The 16,653-nt window shown below is 42.5% G+C and overlaps 2 protein-coding genes across 2 annotated transcripts; both read left to right on the top strand.

The window, feature by feature from the left end:
* Window positions 1-1,800: 1,800 nt before the first annotated feature.
* On the top strand, window positions 1,801-9,418 carry LOC124282962. Its single transcript, XM_046719019.1, has 9 exons — window positions 1,801-1,831; window positions 2,905-3,129; window positions 3,955-4,097; window positions 5,175-5,292; window positions 5,455-5,539; window positions 6,030-6,940; window positions 7,245-7,430; window positions 8,674-8,913; window positions 9,102-9,418. The coding sequence occupies exons 1-9, from the start codon at window positions 1,801-1,803 to the stop codon at window positions 9,416-9,418; spliced, it is 2,256 nt and encodes a 751-aa protein (XP_046574975.1).
* Window positions 9,419-9,554: 136 nt separating this feature from the next.
* LOC124282953 lies at window positions 9,555-16,418 on the top strand. The gene is given in 7 exon segments (XM_046719008.1): window positions 9,555-9,582; window positions 10,339-10,497; window positions 11,747-11,954; window positions 12,088-12,197; window positions 12,754-12,919; window positions 14,599-14,704; window positions 14,706-16,418. Coding segments are annotated over 7 exon segments (2,490 nt in total).
* Window positions 16,419-16,653: the final 235 nt, after the last annotated feature.

The raw sequence follows: 16,653 nt of genomic DNA, 5'->3' as shown, positions 1-16,653 counted from the left end.
TGTTTTTAATTTCAATATTTTTTAGCACACTTTGTCAGTGTGAGCTTATGTTATGTTTCTATATCTTTTGTCCCGTAGCTCTGAAAATTGAAATAATTTTCATCTCCAAATCTACCAAACATATCAACATTGTTTTCACTTGTTCAAAATGTCTCCAGCTATACAAAGTAAACTGTTGATTTTGGAAAATTTAAAATGTTTGCCACAGTGTCTGGATTAGTAATGAAACAGCTTCTTGCAGTCTGGTCTCCTAGGAAACCATTGGCCATATTTTTTAAATACTGAGAGGATGTTATGAAGTCCTTCTTTACAATGACGTAAGGTTTCTCATGGTGTTTTTAATTCTCTCTAGTCCTTACTGTGTGTGTCAGAATGTACATGCTCGGGAAGGGCCAGTCATCAACAGTTCTGGGTGTTTCTATTTCATGTGGGTCGGTGGGGTAGCCTAGTGGTTAATGGGTTCGCTCATCACGCCGAAGACCTGGGTTCGATTCCCCAACATGGGTACAATGTGTGAAGCCCATTTCTGGTGTCCCCCACCATGATATTGCTGGAATATTGCTAAAAGCAGTCATAAAACCATACTCAGTCAGTCAATTTCATGCAAGAAATTTTTACTGAGTGTGACCTCACATCTGGTGCGTGCGATTTACACTTCTCGAAGTGGAAGTGGACTCTTCCGGAATGTTCGATTTGCACGCTTCTCTTCTCGGAAGTACTTTCAGCTCTTCTCATTCACGAGCAGAAGAGCGAGCATCAGAGCAAGCAGAAGAGCGTGGTCTTTGGCTGTTCGATATAAAACCCAGAAGACTCCTCTTCTGGAACAGGTTTCTCTTCCGAAGACGTATAATCGCAAGCGCCTATGTTCAGTTCAAGCAGTTTTCAATTCCCAAACCAAAACAAGAGACCTCCACAACAATCCAAGCACTGGTTTCCATCATGCCTTTCATCAGAGGCAAACAAGAGAAAACTTGTGTGCTGTTCTTGAGGATGAGTTCAAAACACTCATTACAACACTGGCTTAGAAGTCAACGTTTATTTAGCCTATATGACAATATACTCATATAATGCTATGGTCGTATGAAGCAATTGACCCTCCCAGACAGAGTGCCTTGCAGCCATCTAGTTGCTCTGTCACATCACATCTTGCACAGTCAAAAACAATATTGCAGCTGTTTTTCATTTGTTACATTTCTGACGAGTCTGCACATTTTGCTGAACATTCATTTTGCATGCTTTTTGTTTATAAATTCCATAACTACACATATTGTGATATGATATCCACCCAAAGAGGAACACCTGACTTCACCTGAACCAGTGTTATGTGATGTTGATGAAAGTTAACTCATGATAGATATAATGTTGCATACAGCAGTAATATGACTGGTGCTGTGTACTGCAGTGTAATAGCTAAATATTGCATACTGTTGTCATATGGCTAAAATGTTGCAAACTGCTGTGATATAGCTAAATGTTGCATAGTGCTGTGATATAGCTAATTGTTGCACAGTGCTGTAATTTAGCTAATTTAGCCAAATTTTGCATACTGCTGTGATGTGGCTATAATGTTGCACATTCTGTGATGTAGTTGAACATATGTTGCATAATGCTTTGATATAGATATGATTGCTGTGATACAGGTATAATATTGCACACTGCTGTGATGCAGCTATAATATTGCACACTGCTGTGATGTAGCCAAAATGTTGCACACTGTTGTGATGTAGCCATAATGTTGCAAACTTCTATGATGACTGTATTATTGCTAAATCTGTGATGTAGCTACAATGTTGCCTAACAATGTCACGTGACTACAGTTTTGAATGCTGCTGTGAGTGGGTGAGTGAGTGACAGCGGGGGACACCTGAAATGGGCTTCACACATTGTACCCATGTGGGCAATCAAATCCGGGTCAGCGTGACATGGCTACAGTGTTGTGTACTGCTATGACTATGCTGTAATGTGGAAACTGTAGGCAGGCTACTGTGATGCCTATATTATTATTATAGGATATTTATATAGCGCACATATCCATGCACTAGTGTATGCTCAAGGCGCTGGTATTTTTCTCTCGATAATTGGATGTCAATCTAAACGGCACATCGCATTATCAATCTCAACTCCCTGGGGAGTATACAACTCTTTCAGCCACTAGGCGAACGAAGTTATTGTGGCTATATAAGTGTTGCTGTAGTGATACAGGGGCGGTTGGGTAGCCTAGTGGTTAAAGCGTTCGCTCGTCATGCTGAAGACATGGGTTCGATTCCCCACATGGGTACAATGTGTGAAGACCATTTCTGGTGCCCCCTGCCGTGATGTTGCTGGAATATTGCTAAAAGCGGTGTAAAACCATACTCACTCACTCACTGTAGTGATACAGATGTGCTGTAGTCAATATTCCGATCTTCAACATCTAACTCTTGCTAATCACTGACACAGACATGCAAGCTTTTATTGGACATTGTAGGCTGTCGCTCAGCACGGCACTCACATTCTCTCAAGTGGTACATCTGAGATGTAGACATATTCAAAACTAAGGGTTCCCTTAATGCCACCAAACATCCATTATTTCTGGTTATGATTTAGCAACTATTGAACATTGCAATTTCTAATACCATATATTTTATGATATGTGTCATAGCTAAAAACAGAATCTGACTGCCAGTGTTTGCCACTTTGACATCACAATGATCATTGTGACATCACCATGACTGTGACATCCCAGGGACTGTGATACCATGAGCATATAATGAGACCCCCAAACAGGACTTTAAAATGTGATACTGACAGCAATGGCTACAAATAAGGAAACATTGTAGTCTCTTGAGACGAATATGTCAGATTTTTTACGCCTCTTCATGTGGTTAGTTTGTCTGCTTTACCTCTGACTTACTGTCTCCACAGCTCCCTGCCTGAGTTCTCCTTGCTCTGCACACGGCTCCTGTCATGACCTTGACCCCACTGCAGGCACCTTCCAGTGTCAATGTCAGCCTCCGTATGATGGCCCAACATGTCAGACTCGACGGAACCCATGTGTCTGGGGCCCAGAAATAGGATCCTGCAACCAGTCCATCCCACGCTACTTCTACAACAGGTTCTCCCAGGGATGTGACACTTTCAACTACACGGGTAGGGATTTTATACCTTTAAGTACACAGGTAGGGATATACACCTTTAACTACATAGGTAGATATTTGCACCTTTGACTATAAAAGGTAGATATTTAACTACACCGGTAGATATATACACCTTTGACTAAACAAAGGTTGGGATTTATACCTTTAACTACAAAGGTAGGCATTTATATCTTTAACTAGACTGGTAGGGATTTACACCTTTGACTAGATAGATAAGGTATTATACCTTTGACTACACAGGTAGGGATTTACATCTTTAACTACACAGGTAGGGATTTATGTCTTTAACTACTCAGGTAAGGATATATACGTTTAACTACAAAGTTAGATATTTTCACTTTTTACTACACAGGCTGGGATTTTAATCTTTAACTACATCGGAAGGGTAGTGAGGCACAGGTAGTGACTTTATTCCTTTGACTCCACAGGTAGAGATTAAATATCATCAACTACATTGGTGGTTATGTAATACCTTTAAATAAGAAGGATTATGACAATTCTCCTTCATCTAATATATATTTTGTCATTTGTAGTTATTGGTTTTACACATGTACACATGTATTGTGTATTACACTAAACATGTTATGTAGTGGAAAAACGTCATATGACTATAACCTTCTAGCGCCTAACAGGTAGCTTGGGTTATCCGGGGTAATAATGTGCTGTGCCTTGATTGTTAGCGCTATGAGCATACCTAGTGTGGAGTTTGGCGCTATATAAATGCACACATTATTATTATTATTATTATTAGTTTACACAGATGCATGGTCTTGGTAATGAGGGTTTGCTGTAGTGGAAACACGGGCTTTTGTTTAAGGTTGTGGAGGCAACATCAACAACTACCCCACCATGGATGAGTGCAATGACACCTCAATGCATGGTGCCTGTTGCTATCGGCGATATTCTACAACACTGGAAGACATTGTGCAGAGTGACCAGCAGTTAGAGATCAGATGTGAGGTATGTATAAAGACTAGACACCTACTGTGAGGTATGTATAAAGACTAGACACCTACTGTGAGGTATGTATAAAGACTAGACACCTACTGCGAGGTATGTATAAAGACTAGACACCTACTGTGAGGTTTGTATATACTGTACATCGACAAAGTTCCCCGTCGTCAATGTTTTGCGTGATCAACAACCCAGCCAGTTCTATGTCGTGTTTGTTTTGCGAGTCCTCCTCTTGTAACAACAAGTCGAATTGTTGACAATACATAATATCACTTCGCGTGGACGAACATACAAGAAAAGACCAAAGACGCGACAAATTTGCAATTAAACATCGCCAGAAAAGATTATTTACCTATTCAGTTCTAATTTGTTTTTGCTAGGCATTGTCTTATATGCAGTGATTATGATTACCATGTGTAATTGTCTCGTTTACAACGCTGGAAATAGCAATCAGCTGTGCAGTGCACATGTTCCCCTACTGATGATTTGGTTAAAACGTACCCGATAATATACCGAGATGAATTGTGATGCAGTGATCTTAAAAAGATAGTATCTAAAACTATTGTTTTATAAAGAGAAATACATTCTAGTATTGTGTCATTTTCATTGCAGGTTGTGCTCTATAAATGTAAAATATTTATAATCATAACTAAGGTAATGCGGCAGTTTTTTGGTGTATTGACGGATAGTTTTTTTGCATGGAACAATTTAACCTGTGACCGATGAGGTTTCTCGCGATGTCGCTATTTCCACTGTGAAAGCAGTTTGTTGAAATGTGATCGTCCAGCTACACTAATTATGGCTTTTGGTGAAACAAAATGTATCCATTTACTGTCAACTACACTTCATTTCGAGACGTGAGTAGACGCAATATGTTAGTGATTGCTGTGAAGTAAGTACATTGTGGTAAGGAATATTACTGGTAGACGAACATCTGGACTTCTTGACATTGTTTGATCACATAATTACTTAACAAAATGAGAGACGCCATTATGCCTGGAAAGTTTTGCGCCCAAAACTTTGTCGATTTACATAGGTGTTGAAGGATGAAAAAGGCTTAGTAACAGAGTGTGTGTTTTTCAGAAACTTCATATTGGCGCCTGCAAGTCTCTGCATCGTCAACCAGATGGAGACTTTGAGACGGAAGTGATCAGCTTCTACCCCGGGATGACGTGTGAGGAGGCTGGGTGCATGACAGCAGGTGCTTGTGTGGTGGGAGGGCTTATTGAGGCGCTGGACTCGCAGTTCCCTCTTGGATGTGAAGACTGTTCCTGTAAGCCTGGAGGAAGGGTGGAGTGCAGGTGAGTGGCTACAACAGGTAGGACACACAGGAGTGAGTTAGAGACAGGTGCTTGTGTGGTAGGAGGGCTTATTGAGGCGGTGGACTCGCAGTTCCCTCTTGGATGTGAAGACTGTTCCTGTAAGCCTGGAGGAAGAGTGGAGTGCAGGTGAGTGGCTACAACAGGTAGGACACACAGGAGTGAGTATGAGACAGGTGCTTGTGTGGTAGGAGGGCTTATTGAACCTGTAAGCCATGAGGACAGGTGGAGTAAGTTTGAGGACAGGTAGAATTTAGCTGAGTGGATGTTGAACAAGTGCACTTCAGGTGAGTGGGTACAACAGGGAGAGCATACATAAGTGGATGTCGGTATGTGAATGTAAAAGCTGGTAAAGTGGAGTTCAGTGGGCCTGAACACAGGTAAAATGGAGGTGAGTGCAGGTAGAATACATGTGATTGTGTGATGGACATGTTGCCAGTTAATCATGTTCATTACTCAGAAATGGATCTGGAGATAAGGTGAGATTATTGTTTGATGAATCATTTGACAAAATGAATCTGTCCTCACTAAAGTACCACAGAATTGCAAGCATGAGCATGTAAATGTTTTGCGTAAAGCTAAAACATGCACAACAATAACTTTGTTCGTATGACTTCAGCTGTAAGCACCGCAGTGTGAGGAAAGAGATCCGGGACATGACCAGGATTGAGATGGTCCATTTCCAGAATGCAGTCCGCATCCTTCGCGAAGACAACACCACCAGCGTGTGGGAGACATTTCGTGACCTCTATATGACTCACAGCATGCATGCCAGTGGCGGCGCCTACTTCCTTCCCTGGCATCGCTACTTCCTGCGCGACATTGAAAGGAAGCTGCAGGAAGTTGACTGTGACATCAGCATCCCATACTTCGACTTCACCACAGATATTGGCAACATGGCCAACGCAATTGTTTGGCAGCCAAGTTACTTTGGCGGAGATGGTGAAGGGTTAGACAACTGCGTGTCAGACTTACCGTTCGGTGACCGTGGGACGTGGCAACCATGTGTAATGAGGAGTTTTAACACAAGTGTCAATCTGCCGTCACAGCTAGAACTGGCATTAGCTCTGGCCAGTGAAGACTACATGGAGATGAGCCTTTGTCTGGAGACCTACATCGCCTATCTCCACACCTTCATTGGTGGCGACATGGCGACCACATCCAGTGTGTATGATCCGGTGTTCCTTACTATTCATGCTTACATCGATCACCTCTACTGGACCTGGCAACTGAAGGATCAGAATATGTTCAAGTTCCCGGCAGCCTTTGGGAGCATTCCCATGATTCCTTTCAATGTAGCACCTCGGGATGTTTTTGACCTTGACAATCTGTGTGTGACCTATGCTCTCCCTACTAAAGGTCACCCATGTAACAAGACTGACCTTGTCCTGAGACCATCAAGGTCAGGCGTACAACGAGGTGACATCAACCCTGAGCTGGCCTATGGTGTTGACAGCTATGACCAGTTTGGCTACAATGAAGATGGATATGACAGAATAGGATATGACATATTTGGTTATGACCGAGATGGTATGTTTACAAAAGATGACTTTTGCATGGCTTGACTAATTGTCTTATTTTCATTTTATCAAAATTCTTATTCTTAGAGTTTGATTATGATAAGGAATAATTTTTGTAGGATACACTTTAAGAATAAATAAAAATAAAAAATAAAATATATATACTATTTATTACCCTTACCTGTGAAAAGGTATTCGTGAGATTCTTTGTTGCTGAAAACCAACATTATTCAGGCCTTATAATCCAAAGAACATGAGAAATACAGTCAATGGTTTCAGGATTTGATGCCTGATGGTTGTGTTATATTCTTCAGGGTTTAACAGAGATGGTGTCAACAGATACGGATATGATGTCGATGGAATTGGAAGGTTTGGCTTTGACCGTGATGGATATGATCTCCATGGTTTCAACATTGACGGCCTAGACAGGAGTGGTAACCCAGACACATCAGGGAGGTTTGGCAGGGATGGACTGAACCAGTGGTGTCTGACACGTGGAGGTGAGGGCTGTACTCACCTCTCACAGAGGTTGGGAAGAGGGAGATATATGTTTGCTGTCTGACGTAGTTGAGAGGGGTAGATACATACTTGGCTTCTTATAAAGGTTTGGAAGGATCAGAGGTATACACTGCAGCTCTAAAGAATTGGTTTGGGAGAGAACGTTCTTGACCCCTTAGGGGTGGTCCAGGTCTATGCACTGTCATGTGAATGGAGATTCTTGAGAACAAACTCAACAAGTGTCATGAAGGAAAGATAATGTAGTGAAGTGTTTTTCATCTGAGGAGACCTATCACAATGAGTACAGCAAAAGATCAGAAGTATTTAAAGCTTGGAGTCTTATGGTAACAGAAATCAGAGCCCCTAATAAGCTTTTGGCCATGTGGGTATCATATCCATACTTTTGAAACTAAGTGGGTATTTCCAATTTCAAGTGGGTATCTATCCTTTTACATACCCACCACCGGGTATTCAGTTCAAATAAGTATAAGTGGTGTGACATTATTTTATTTGATAATAAAATAAGACAAAATCCTCCTAACAGTGCTAAATTATAGCTAATAGCTATAATACTTTAAGTTTGATTGGCTTGAATTGATACGATGATCAAGATGATTTTGATGTACTTTATCCACTTGTGCTGTAAGAAATAATACATGCCTTACTCTACATCCGATGTAACACCCATTTCTTCACTCTAACAGGGAATTCTGATTGTGAAACACAGTACTTGCCTATTAATTCATCTAGTCCTCTAATGAAGTTGTTTTCTGTTTGTAAAGCATAAAAAAATACATATTTTACTTTGAGCATGTTGAAGCTTTCGACCACACTTATTGATTTGTTTACAGGACATGCAGAAAGAAAACAGCTATTTGATTGGTCGCTGTTTATAGATGGGCCAATCAGTTAAGGGTTAACAAAACTATGATTGGTATTCTATCTTCGTTGCACATTTTAATTGCGTTTAGAATTATTCAAGATTGTTTTAATCGCAAATATTCAGAGATGGAAAAACTTTAAGTTTGAATGGCTTGAATTGATACGATGCTCAAGATGATTTTGATGTATTGAGTAAATACGCATTGTTATTTTGACATAGCGTAAATATAAATATTTAGTGTTTTTTCATACTGTGGCATTTATTTTTCTTGCGTGTTTCATCTTTTCTATAGCAAATTATATGCAAATACGCAGCTTATCTGGAGCTCTGGAAATATTACATGGTACTTCATTTCCTGATAGGTTTGAACCCAGATGGCTTCGACAAGTATGGCTTCTCTGTACATGGGTACGATGCCGAGTACTGCAACTACCTCAACAATGGCCCATATGCCACCATCTATTCCCTGAAGATCTTTGACATACTCAAGCGACAAGGGAAGGGATTCTTGATGTCTCTGCCACGGATCTGCCCAGGACTCGAACCCTTGCCTTCCCAGTGGGTTGAGCAGTATTGGGCCACCAACATCAAGGATGTCACAGGTAGTTCATATTACCATATATTCAAGGAATAATCTTGTATTAGTTTCAAATTATGGCAAATGCTTCAGATTGCTAGCCCTTCACCACCCAGAGATTTACAATAATTGTTGTGTTGTATACTGTACAAGGTAGCTAGTGTTTCCTCCATAACAAAATAACTGATTTGATCAAATGTTTCTCTCCTCCAGGAATGGTTCCTGTCAACATGTCTATTCAGACATCATTGCCATCAGCACGATTCTGTTTTGACGTGGACCAATTCATCAGCCCATGTCCATGTGACAGGCCCATTGCGACGTGCACCTCCAACCCCTGTGCAGGAGCCACGTGTCGGGCATTCCCTGGGGCCCAGTGTCATGTCAGCTTTTGTGGGGAGTGTTCTGCCCAGTGGCTCTACAACAACATGGTGGTGGACTGCCAGGAGGAGAGAGGTAGGGAACATGTGCAGGTCATCACTGACCAAGGGGATGACATAGTGAGGCCATCACTGACCAATGGGTCATGACTGAACTCACAATTAAGATGCTAGTGAGGCCATCACTGTTGAGGTCATCTGACAATCATCACCAAAGAAAAGTTATGGTGGGGTGGTCACAGGTAACCTAAAGGAAAGTTATGGTGAGGTCATCACACTTAACCCAATGGAAAGTCAAAGGAAAGTCATGGCAGGTATTCACAATTAAGCCAAAGGAAAGTCATGTCATGGCAAGGTATTCATTAAGCCGAGGTCATCTGCAATTCGCACTAAGCCAAAAGGAAAGTCATGGCAAGGTCATTCACAATTAAGCCAAAGGAAGCCAAAGGACTGACTGACTGAGTTTGGTTCATTACGCTTTTTAGCAATATTCCAGCAACATCACGGAAAGTCATGGGGGACATTGTACCCATGTATGGGATTCGAACCCTGGAAAGTCTTGGCGGTATGATGAGCCAACGCTTTAACCATTAGGCTACCCCACCGCCCTCCAAAGGGAAAGTCATGGCAAGGTATTCACAATTAAGCCAAAGGAAAGTCATGGCAAGGTCATCACAGTTACCCTAAAAAGAAATGTGTCATCATCATCACAGTTTCCCTAAAGGAAAGGTGTCATCATCACCCTAAAGGAAGTTGACTCCAGGGATTGTTCTGGCAACTGACCCTACAGGCAGTGTTTGTAGTTTACTTAGTCAGTGGAGATGTATGTACATGAGCCTCTCCTTGCAAGCCTCTCTGTCGGCCTCTGTATCAGACTGTCAGGGAGCCTCTACAAATCTTTCACAATGTATGATTACAAATCTTTACAATGATGTGGACTTTTTTATAACATTATTTATTCCAGATAAATCAAATTTGTTGTCTTGATGCATGCTGTTGAATGTCATTGATAGCATATCCAGCAGTGTCTCACATATGCTATTTTATCTATCACATATGATGTTTTCCAGATTTCTGCAACCCAAACCCATGTGAACATGGTGGAACCTGCATGGAGTCCATCTGGATCAACGAGCCGCACCAGGTCACGTGTATCTGTCCCCCGGGATATGATGGCCATCTTTGTCAGTATGAAGTGGAGGACACCTGTACACTGCCCATCTCTACTGGTAGGTCTCCTGTTTACTGCAATCAATAGTACAAGGTCTCTTGCAGAGTGTCCTCAATAGTACTGGGTCTCCTGTTCACTTGCCATCTCTACTGGTAGGTCTCCTGTTTACTGTAATCAATAGTGCAAGGTCTCTTGCAGACTGTCCTCAATAGTACTGGGTCTCCTGTTCACTGCCCATCTCTACTGGTAGGTCTCCTGTTTACTGCAATCAATAGTGCAAGGTCTCTTGCAGACTGTCCTCAATAGTACTGGGTCTCCTGTTCACTGCCCATCTCTACTGGTAGGTCTCCTGTTTACTGCAATCAATAGTGCAAGGTCTCTTGCAGACTGTCCTCACTAGTACTGGGTCTCCTGTTCACTGCCCTACACTACTTGGTAGGTCCCCATAGACTGCCTGCAGTACTGGCAGGTCCCCATAGACTGCCGGTACTGGCAGGTCCCATAGACTGCCCGCAGTACTGGTAGGTCCCTCATAGACTGCCTATACTTGCGCAGTACTGGTAGGTCCCCATAGACTGCCCTTCACCACTTGGTAGGTCCCCATAGACTGCCCGCGAGTACTGGTAGGTCCCCATAGACTGCCCGCAGTACTGGTAGGTCCCATAGACTGCCCATTGCTACTACGGGACCCATGGTAGGATCCACTTAACACCTGCCCGCAGTACTTATAGGTCCCCATGGACTGCCCGTAGCCTGGTGGTCTCTTTTTACTTCCCATTACTACTATCAGGACCCATGTAATCCCCATGTATGGGCACAATGTGTAACACCATTTCTGGTTTCCCCCAGTTGCTGGAATATTGCTAAAAGCGGCGAAAACCAAACTCACAGTCAGTCAGTCAGTCAGTACTCTCCACTGCCCCTATATACCAGAAGGTACTAGATATTGGTACACTATATATAAGTCTCTTGTAGACTGCATACAATAGTGGGAGGTCTACTGTAAACTATATATATATACTGAGAGAAACAAATAAAGGAACACAGGAATTTTCCAGTTTTCATCACCAGCTTTGAATAGTGCGGTGGAGGAATCTGAGAATAAATAAAGGAACACTGCCATGAAGTGGTGTTCCCTTATTTGTTTCCCTCAGTATATATATGTCAGAATGTTCTGTGAGTTAAATTCTATCTGTTCCATTATGATTATTGTACAAAGAATGGAAACGCTGTATGTATGTTAGTGAGTACCATCAGACTCCTTGTGCTGTTGTCCTGTATAGCTGAGTTCCTGTAAATACTTCCAGGTGGCTGCAGTGCCAGAGAGACTCGCTGGTACTTCGACTACCGACAACAGAAGTGTCTGGAGTTCATCTACACTGGTTGTGGCGGCAACAGTAACAACTTCGCCAACATCAACTCCTGCCAGGCGCGTTGCCTCATTGGTGCATGCTGCTACCGTGAACCCCTCTTTCCAGAGAGGATCATCGGCTACGACAGACAGGGATATGACAGGTCAGGGGATACCTGCTTCATAGGTTAAAAGAACTTTCAAAATGCCTATATGTTGAATGATGTTTGTTTGATGGGGATTATTTGCAGTGCTGTTCATGTGAAATTAGAATATACTTTCAACTTACTGTTTCAGATATGGCTTCAACATTGAGGGACTTGACCGAAGTGGGCGCCGACGGACAGTCAACAATGGCATTTTCACAGCCCGTGAAAGATATGACACTGAGGGTTTTGACTTCCAAGGTAGGAGAACCCATCATTGCAAGCAGGGATTATACTGTGATTCTATTACAGTTAGGACAGTGTCTCAGAGACGCATTATGTCATGTATAAATACATTGATTTCATTGATGTAGATGCAAGGATCTGTTTTGGAGTGAGTGAGTGAGTGATGTCAGGGTGGATCACCATAAATTGGCTTGACACATAGTAACCATGAGGTGACTTGATCCTAAACCTTCATCAACCTTTAACGAATAATGTGTGAAACGCATTTCTGGTGTCCCCCATTGTGATATTGTTGGAAGCTTAAAGCAGCATAAAACCATACTCACTCACTCGTAACGAATAAATGTTTTAACCACTAGGCTACCCAACTGCCATGTATCATTAAGTATTGCTGATTGAAGGTGTGGTGATGAAATACTATATGTCTGAAAATTAATTTTTTAGTTTGAATGTTGCATTTAGCAATTTTATTTGTATTATCTAGTTATTTGATTTTATTTCTTAAATTTGTTCAAAATATATCCATGTTATGAAACAGTATTTTCCCACTAAGACATTTTGTGTTGTCCAGGCTATGATCTCTATGGATATGACGATGAGGGCTATGACCGCCAAGGGTATGACAAGGATGGATTTGACAGGGAGGACTTCAACAGGACAGGGTACAGCCGCATCGGCGAGTACGACGGTATCATTGACTACAACATGGATGGTTACGACCCGGAAGGATTTAACAGGTGACAGAAAGTTTTGTCCTTGTTGTTAATGATTGTGTCAAAAATGAGTGAGTGGGTGAGTTTAGTTTTACGCTGCACTCGGCAATATTCCAGCTATATTGCATCGGTCTATAAATAATTTAGTCTGGGCCAGACAATCCAGTGATCAACAGCATAAGCATCAATCTACACAATTGGGATACAATGACATGTGTCAACCAAGTCAGCGAGCCTGACCACCCGATCCCTTTAGTCGCTTATTACGACAAGCATGGGTTACTGAAGATCAATTCTAACCTGGATCTTCACAGGTTATGTGTCAAGAATGATAAGTTCCACATTAACTTCATCCTGAATAAATATTGACACTGAAAAGGAATTGTGGAAATATTTCCTAATAAAAGCTGCAGGATGAACTACATCAGACGAATATGGTACAAAAATAACAGTTTCACTTTAGAAACACCTACTTTTTGACAACTGTGTTTCTGTGTGTCAAATAGCATTCACAAGCAGACATAATTGTCAAATATTACTCACAGAAAAACTATATAGGTGCACTTATTTTCAGTAATTCTCATTGTGCATTGTCATTTTGGCTTTGTGGTGTTTGGATAAATCATTCCAAGTGTTTCTATTGGTTGGAAAGCAGCCAATAGCAATGTGCCGTCACATCAACGTATTGTCACATTCAAGTTCATGATGTAATAGATTGTTTTGGATATGTTGTTTCAACGATAGCTGAATATATCCATGTCAGAAAACGGTGACTATTTATTCCAAAATATGGCTATGAGTAATGAACAGAATAACCTATCTACTTGTAGATAACAGATTGTCTGTCCTTCACGAAATAGTGTTAAGACTACCCTTAAACAATAATTCAATTGGGACGGATAATCCGTATTTGCTGGTTATTTTCTGTAATTTCACAGAGCCCATTTTGTTAAAGAAACTGCATATTAAACGGAAATTTTGCCAGAGTACTATACAGATGATCCAGACAGGCAATATTCACGGCAGCTTCATTTATTGATCAAACATCAAACATGTACATCAAACTACTTTGACATATTTCCATTGTAGGATTAGGGTTAATGAGAAAATTCTTTGTTGAGAATATCTTGGAATCCTTAATGAATGGGAACATATTAGTAACTGCAGTGAAACCTGTCTAAACCGGCACTCCATGGGCCCGAAATGAAATGCCGGTTTAGGCAGGGTGCCGGATTAGACAGTGACGATCATTTTCCACACATGGCTGCCATTTACACTCATCAATCTCTTTATCTCTATAATGCTGTGCGTGCCGAAAAGAATGTATTTGATTAAGGGACCTTGACTGGACCGCTCATACCCATGCCGGCTTAGAGCGTTTGATTCACCGTGCAAGCAATCACTACTTCCTGATTATCTTGCGTGCCAAGAGGATTAATTAGTGTATTGGATTATGGGTCCTTGATTGGACTGCTCATACCCATGCCGGTTTAGACAGTGTTAATTACAGTTAAAATTGCTTGTTGGGACTGGAAAGTCGTGCCGGAATACTGAATAGACAGGTGCCGGATTAGACAATGTTTTAATGATCATAATATCATTGTAAAATGGCGGGACCAAAATTTTATGCCGGTTTTGACAGTGTGCCGCATTAGACAGGTGCCGGTGTTGGCAGGTTTCACTGTATTTCCTTTTTGTTCCAGAGCTGGCTACAACTGTCATGGCTTTAACCGAGAGGGCCTGGACATCTACGGTGTGTCTGCTGGATTCATGTACAGCTGTCGGTCAATGACGCTTCAGAAGTGTCAGGCAACGGAGGCCCGCAAATGTTCAGGTGGTGCAGTTCACGCCAGGTAAACGCTGTGAGGAGGTGACCTGTGGGGAGACCTGCGGATGTATGTACAACAACCAGACCTACAAGCCAGGAGACATGTTCCGGTCCGGCTGTCAGACGTGTTCCTGCACGGAGAAGGGAGTGGTGGTCTGCGTGTGCGACACCCCTGTGAGGAGGAAGGAGGTGAGGGAACTGACCCGAGAGGAGCGGGAGAGATACCAGCTGGCCATCCGGAAACTGATGGTTCAGACTGGTCGTCCATCCAAGTGGCTCCGTCTAGCCCAGATGTATGCTTCACATCTACCGCAAGCTGTGGGCAATGATGCCTTCCTTCCGTGGCACCGCTACTATCTGTGGCATGTAGAGCAGTCCTTGCAGGACATTGACTGCAGGATAGCCATACCGTACTACGACTGGACAATAGATGCTGGAAAACCTGAGAGATCACTCATCTGGGGCGCTAACATGTTTGGCGGTAATGGCATGAATGCTTCCGACTGTGTCACATATCATCCTTTCAAGAACTACTTTCCTCCTTACTGGTCTCCATGTCTCAGACGTAGATTCGACACATCCATCAACTTGCCAGACCTTGTCAACGTCCAGCTGGCACTACGGGAACCATCCTTCCAGAAGTTCCGGCTTCGGATGGAGGTGTACACCAAACTATTCCAGACGTTTGTTGGAGGTCACATGAGCACGGCCATGAGTGCCTATGATCCAGTCTTCCTGTCTCTCGTGGCCTTCATCGACACTTTGTGGGACACATGGCAGCAAACACACAGCGATGGTTTACTCCGATACCCTCAAGGTCGTCGGTACCTTCCCATGATTCCCTTCAAGGTCACCCCAGACAATGTGATGGACCTCCGCATTCAGATGTGTGTTGAATACCTCCCCCTCACACAAGGGGCTCCATGTAATGAGACGGAAGTGCGTAACTATGGATATGATGTAAATGGATTTGATCGCCATGGCTACAGCAGAGCAGGATATGACGTAGATGGTTACGATGTACATGGTGTTAGTATAGACGGTAATCTTGATGATCGAGGGATATATGATATTCGTGGTTATAACAGACGTGGATATGGTCGCTCGGGGTATGATATGTCTGGCCTGGATGAGTTCGGTTTCTATGTTGACACATACAACATGGATGGCTTTGATGCGCTTGGATATGACCGATCAGGGTATGACAGATATGGTTTTAACAGAAGTGGATTAACGCCATTTGGCTTCCACAAAAATGCCTCCTACCTGGGCATGCAGGAGATCAATATGGATGCATTTGACTCCTATGGCTTCAACAAATATGGGTACGACAAGTACGGCTTTGATCGCGAAGGATATGACCGTTTTGGATTCGATTCAAAGGGCTATGACCGTCGGATATGCAACTTCTACAATCTGGGTCCTCTGGGCATTGTGGTCAGCCATTATGTCAGGAATAAGTTGAACAAATTCGACAACGAGACCCTCCGGGACATCAAGCGTATATGCCCACCAGTGACTTCACTACCAGACTGGCAGGTGACTAACAATTGGCTAGATCGAGGAGACCAGGTTCAGCTGATTGAGACGATAGAGAGATCGGATGCTCGCTCCCAGGAGCCTGGTGTTATAGTCAGGAACTACACTGTGGATAAGGACTTGATATGGGTGCCATTGCCACCTGATGAACAGTGAGTACAGTCTTGGTCATGAGAGCAGATTTGAGTGAGTGAGGATGGTTTTACACCACTTTTAGCAATATTCCAGCAATATCACAGTGGGAGACACCAGAAATGGGCTTCACACATTGTACCCATGTGGGGAATTGAACACTGGTCTTCAGTGTGACGAGTGGATGCTTTAACCACTAAGCTACGCCACCTCCCCTCAAAACTAATTTGAACTATTTTTAAAGTTTTTTTATGGCTAA

Source organism: Haliotis rubra, unplaced genomic scaffold (assembly GCF_003918875.1).
Source record: "Haliotis rubra isolate DU_JTF1 unplaced genomic scaffold, ASM391887v1 Scf109, whole genome shotgun sequence".
Lineage (NCBI taxonomy): Eukaryota > Metazoa > Mollusca > Gastropoda > Lepetellida > Haliotidae > Haliotis > Haliotis rubra.
This window is presented reverse-complemented; position numbering and strand designations above follow the sequence as displayed.

What these genes read in the sequence shown, in the direction of transcription:
- LOC124282962 (XM_046719019.1), top strand. Translation starts at nt 1,801, where the DNA reads ATGTCACGTGACTACAGTTTTGAATGCTGCT. An exon ending in AGTTAGAGATCAGATGTGAG is followed by an intron (nt 4,098 to 5,174) that starts GTATGTATAAAG and finishes TGTGTTTTTCAG; the next exon opens with AAACTTCATATTGGCGCCTG. An exon ending in GGCTGGGTGCATGACAGCAG is followed by an intron (nt 5,293 to 5,454) that starts GTGCTTGTGTGG and finishes CTTGTGTGGTAG; the next exon opens with GAGGGCTTATTGAGGCGGTG.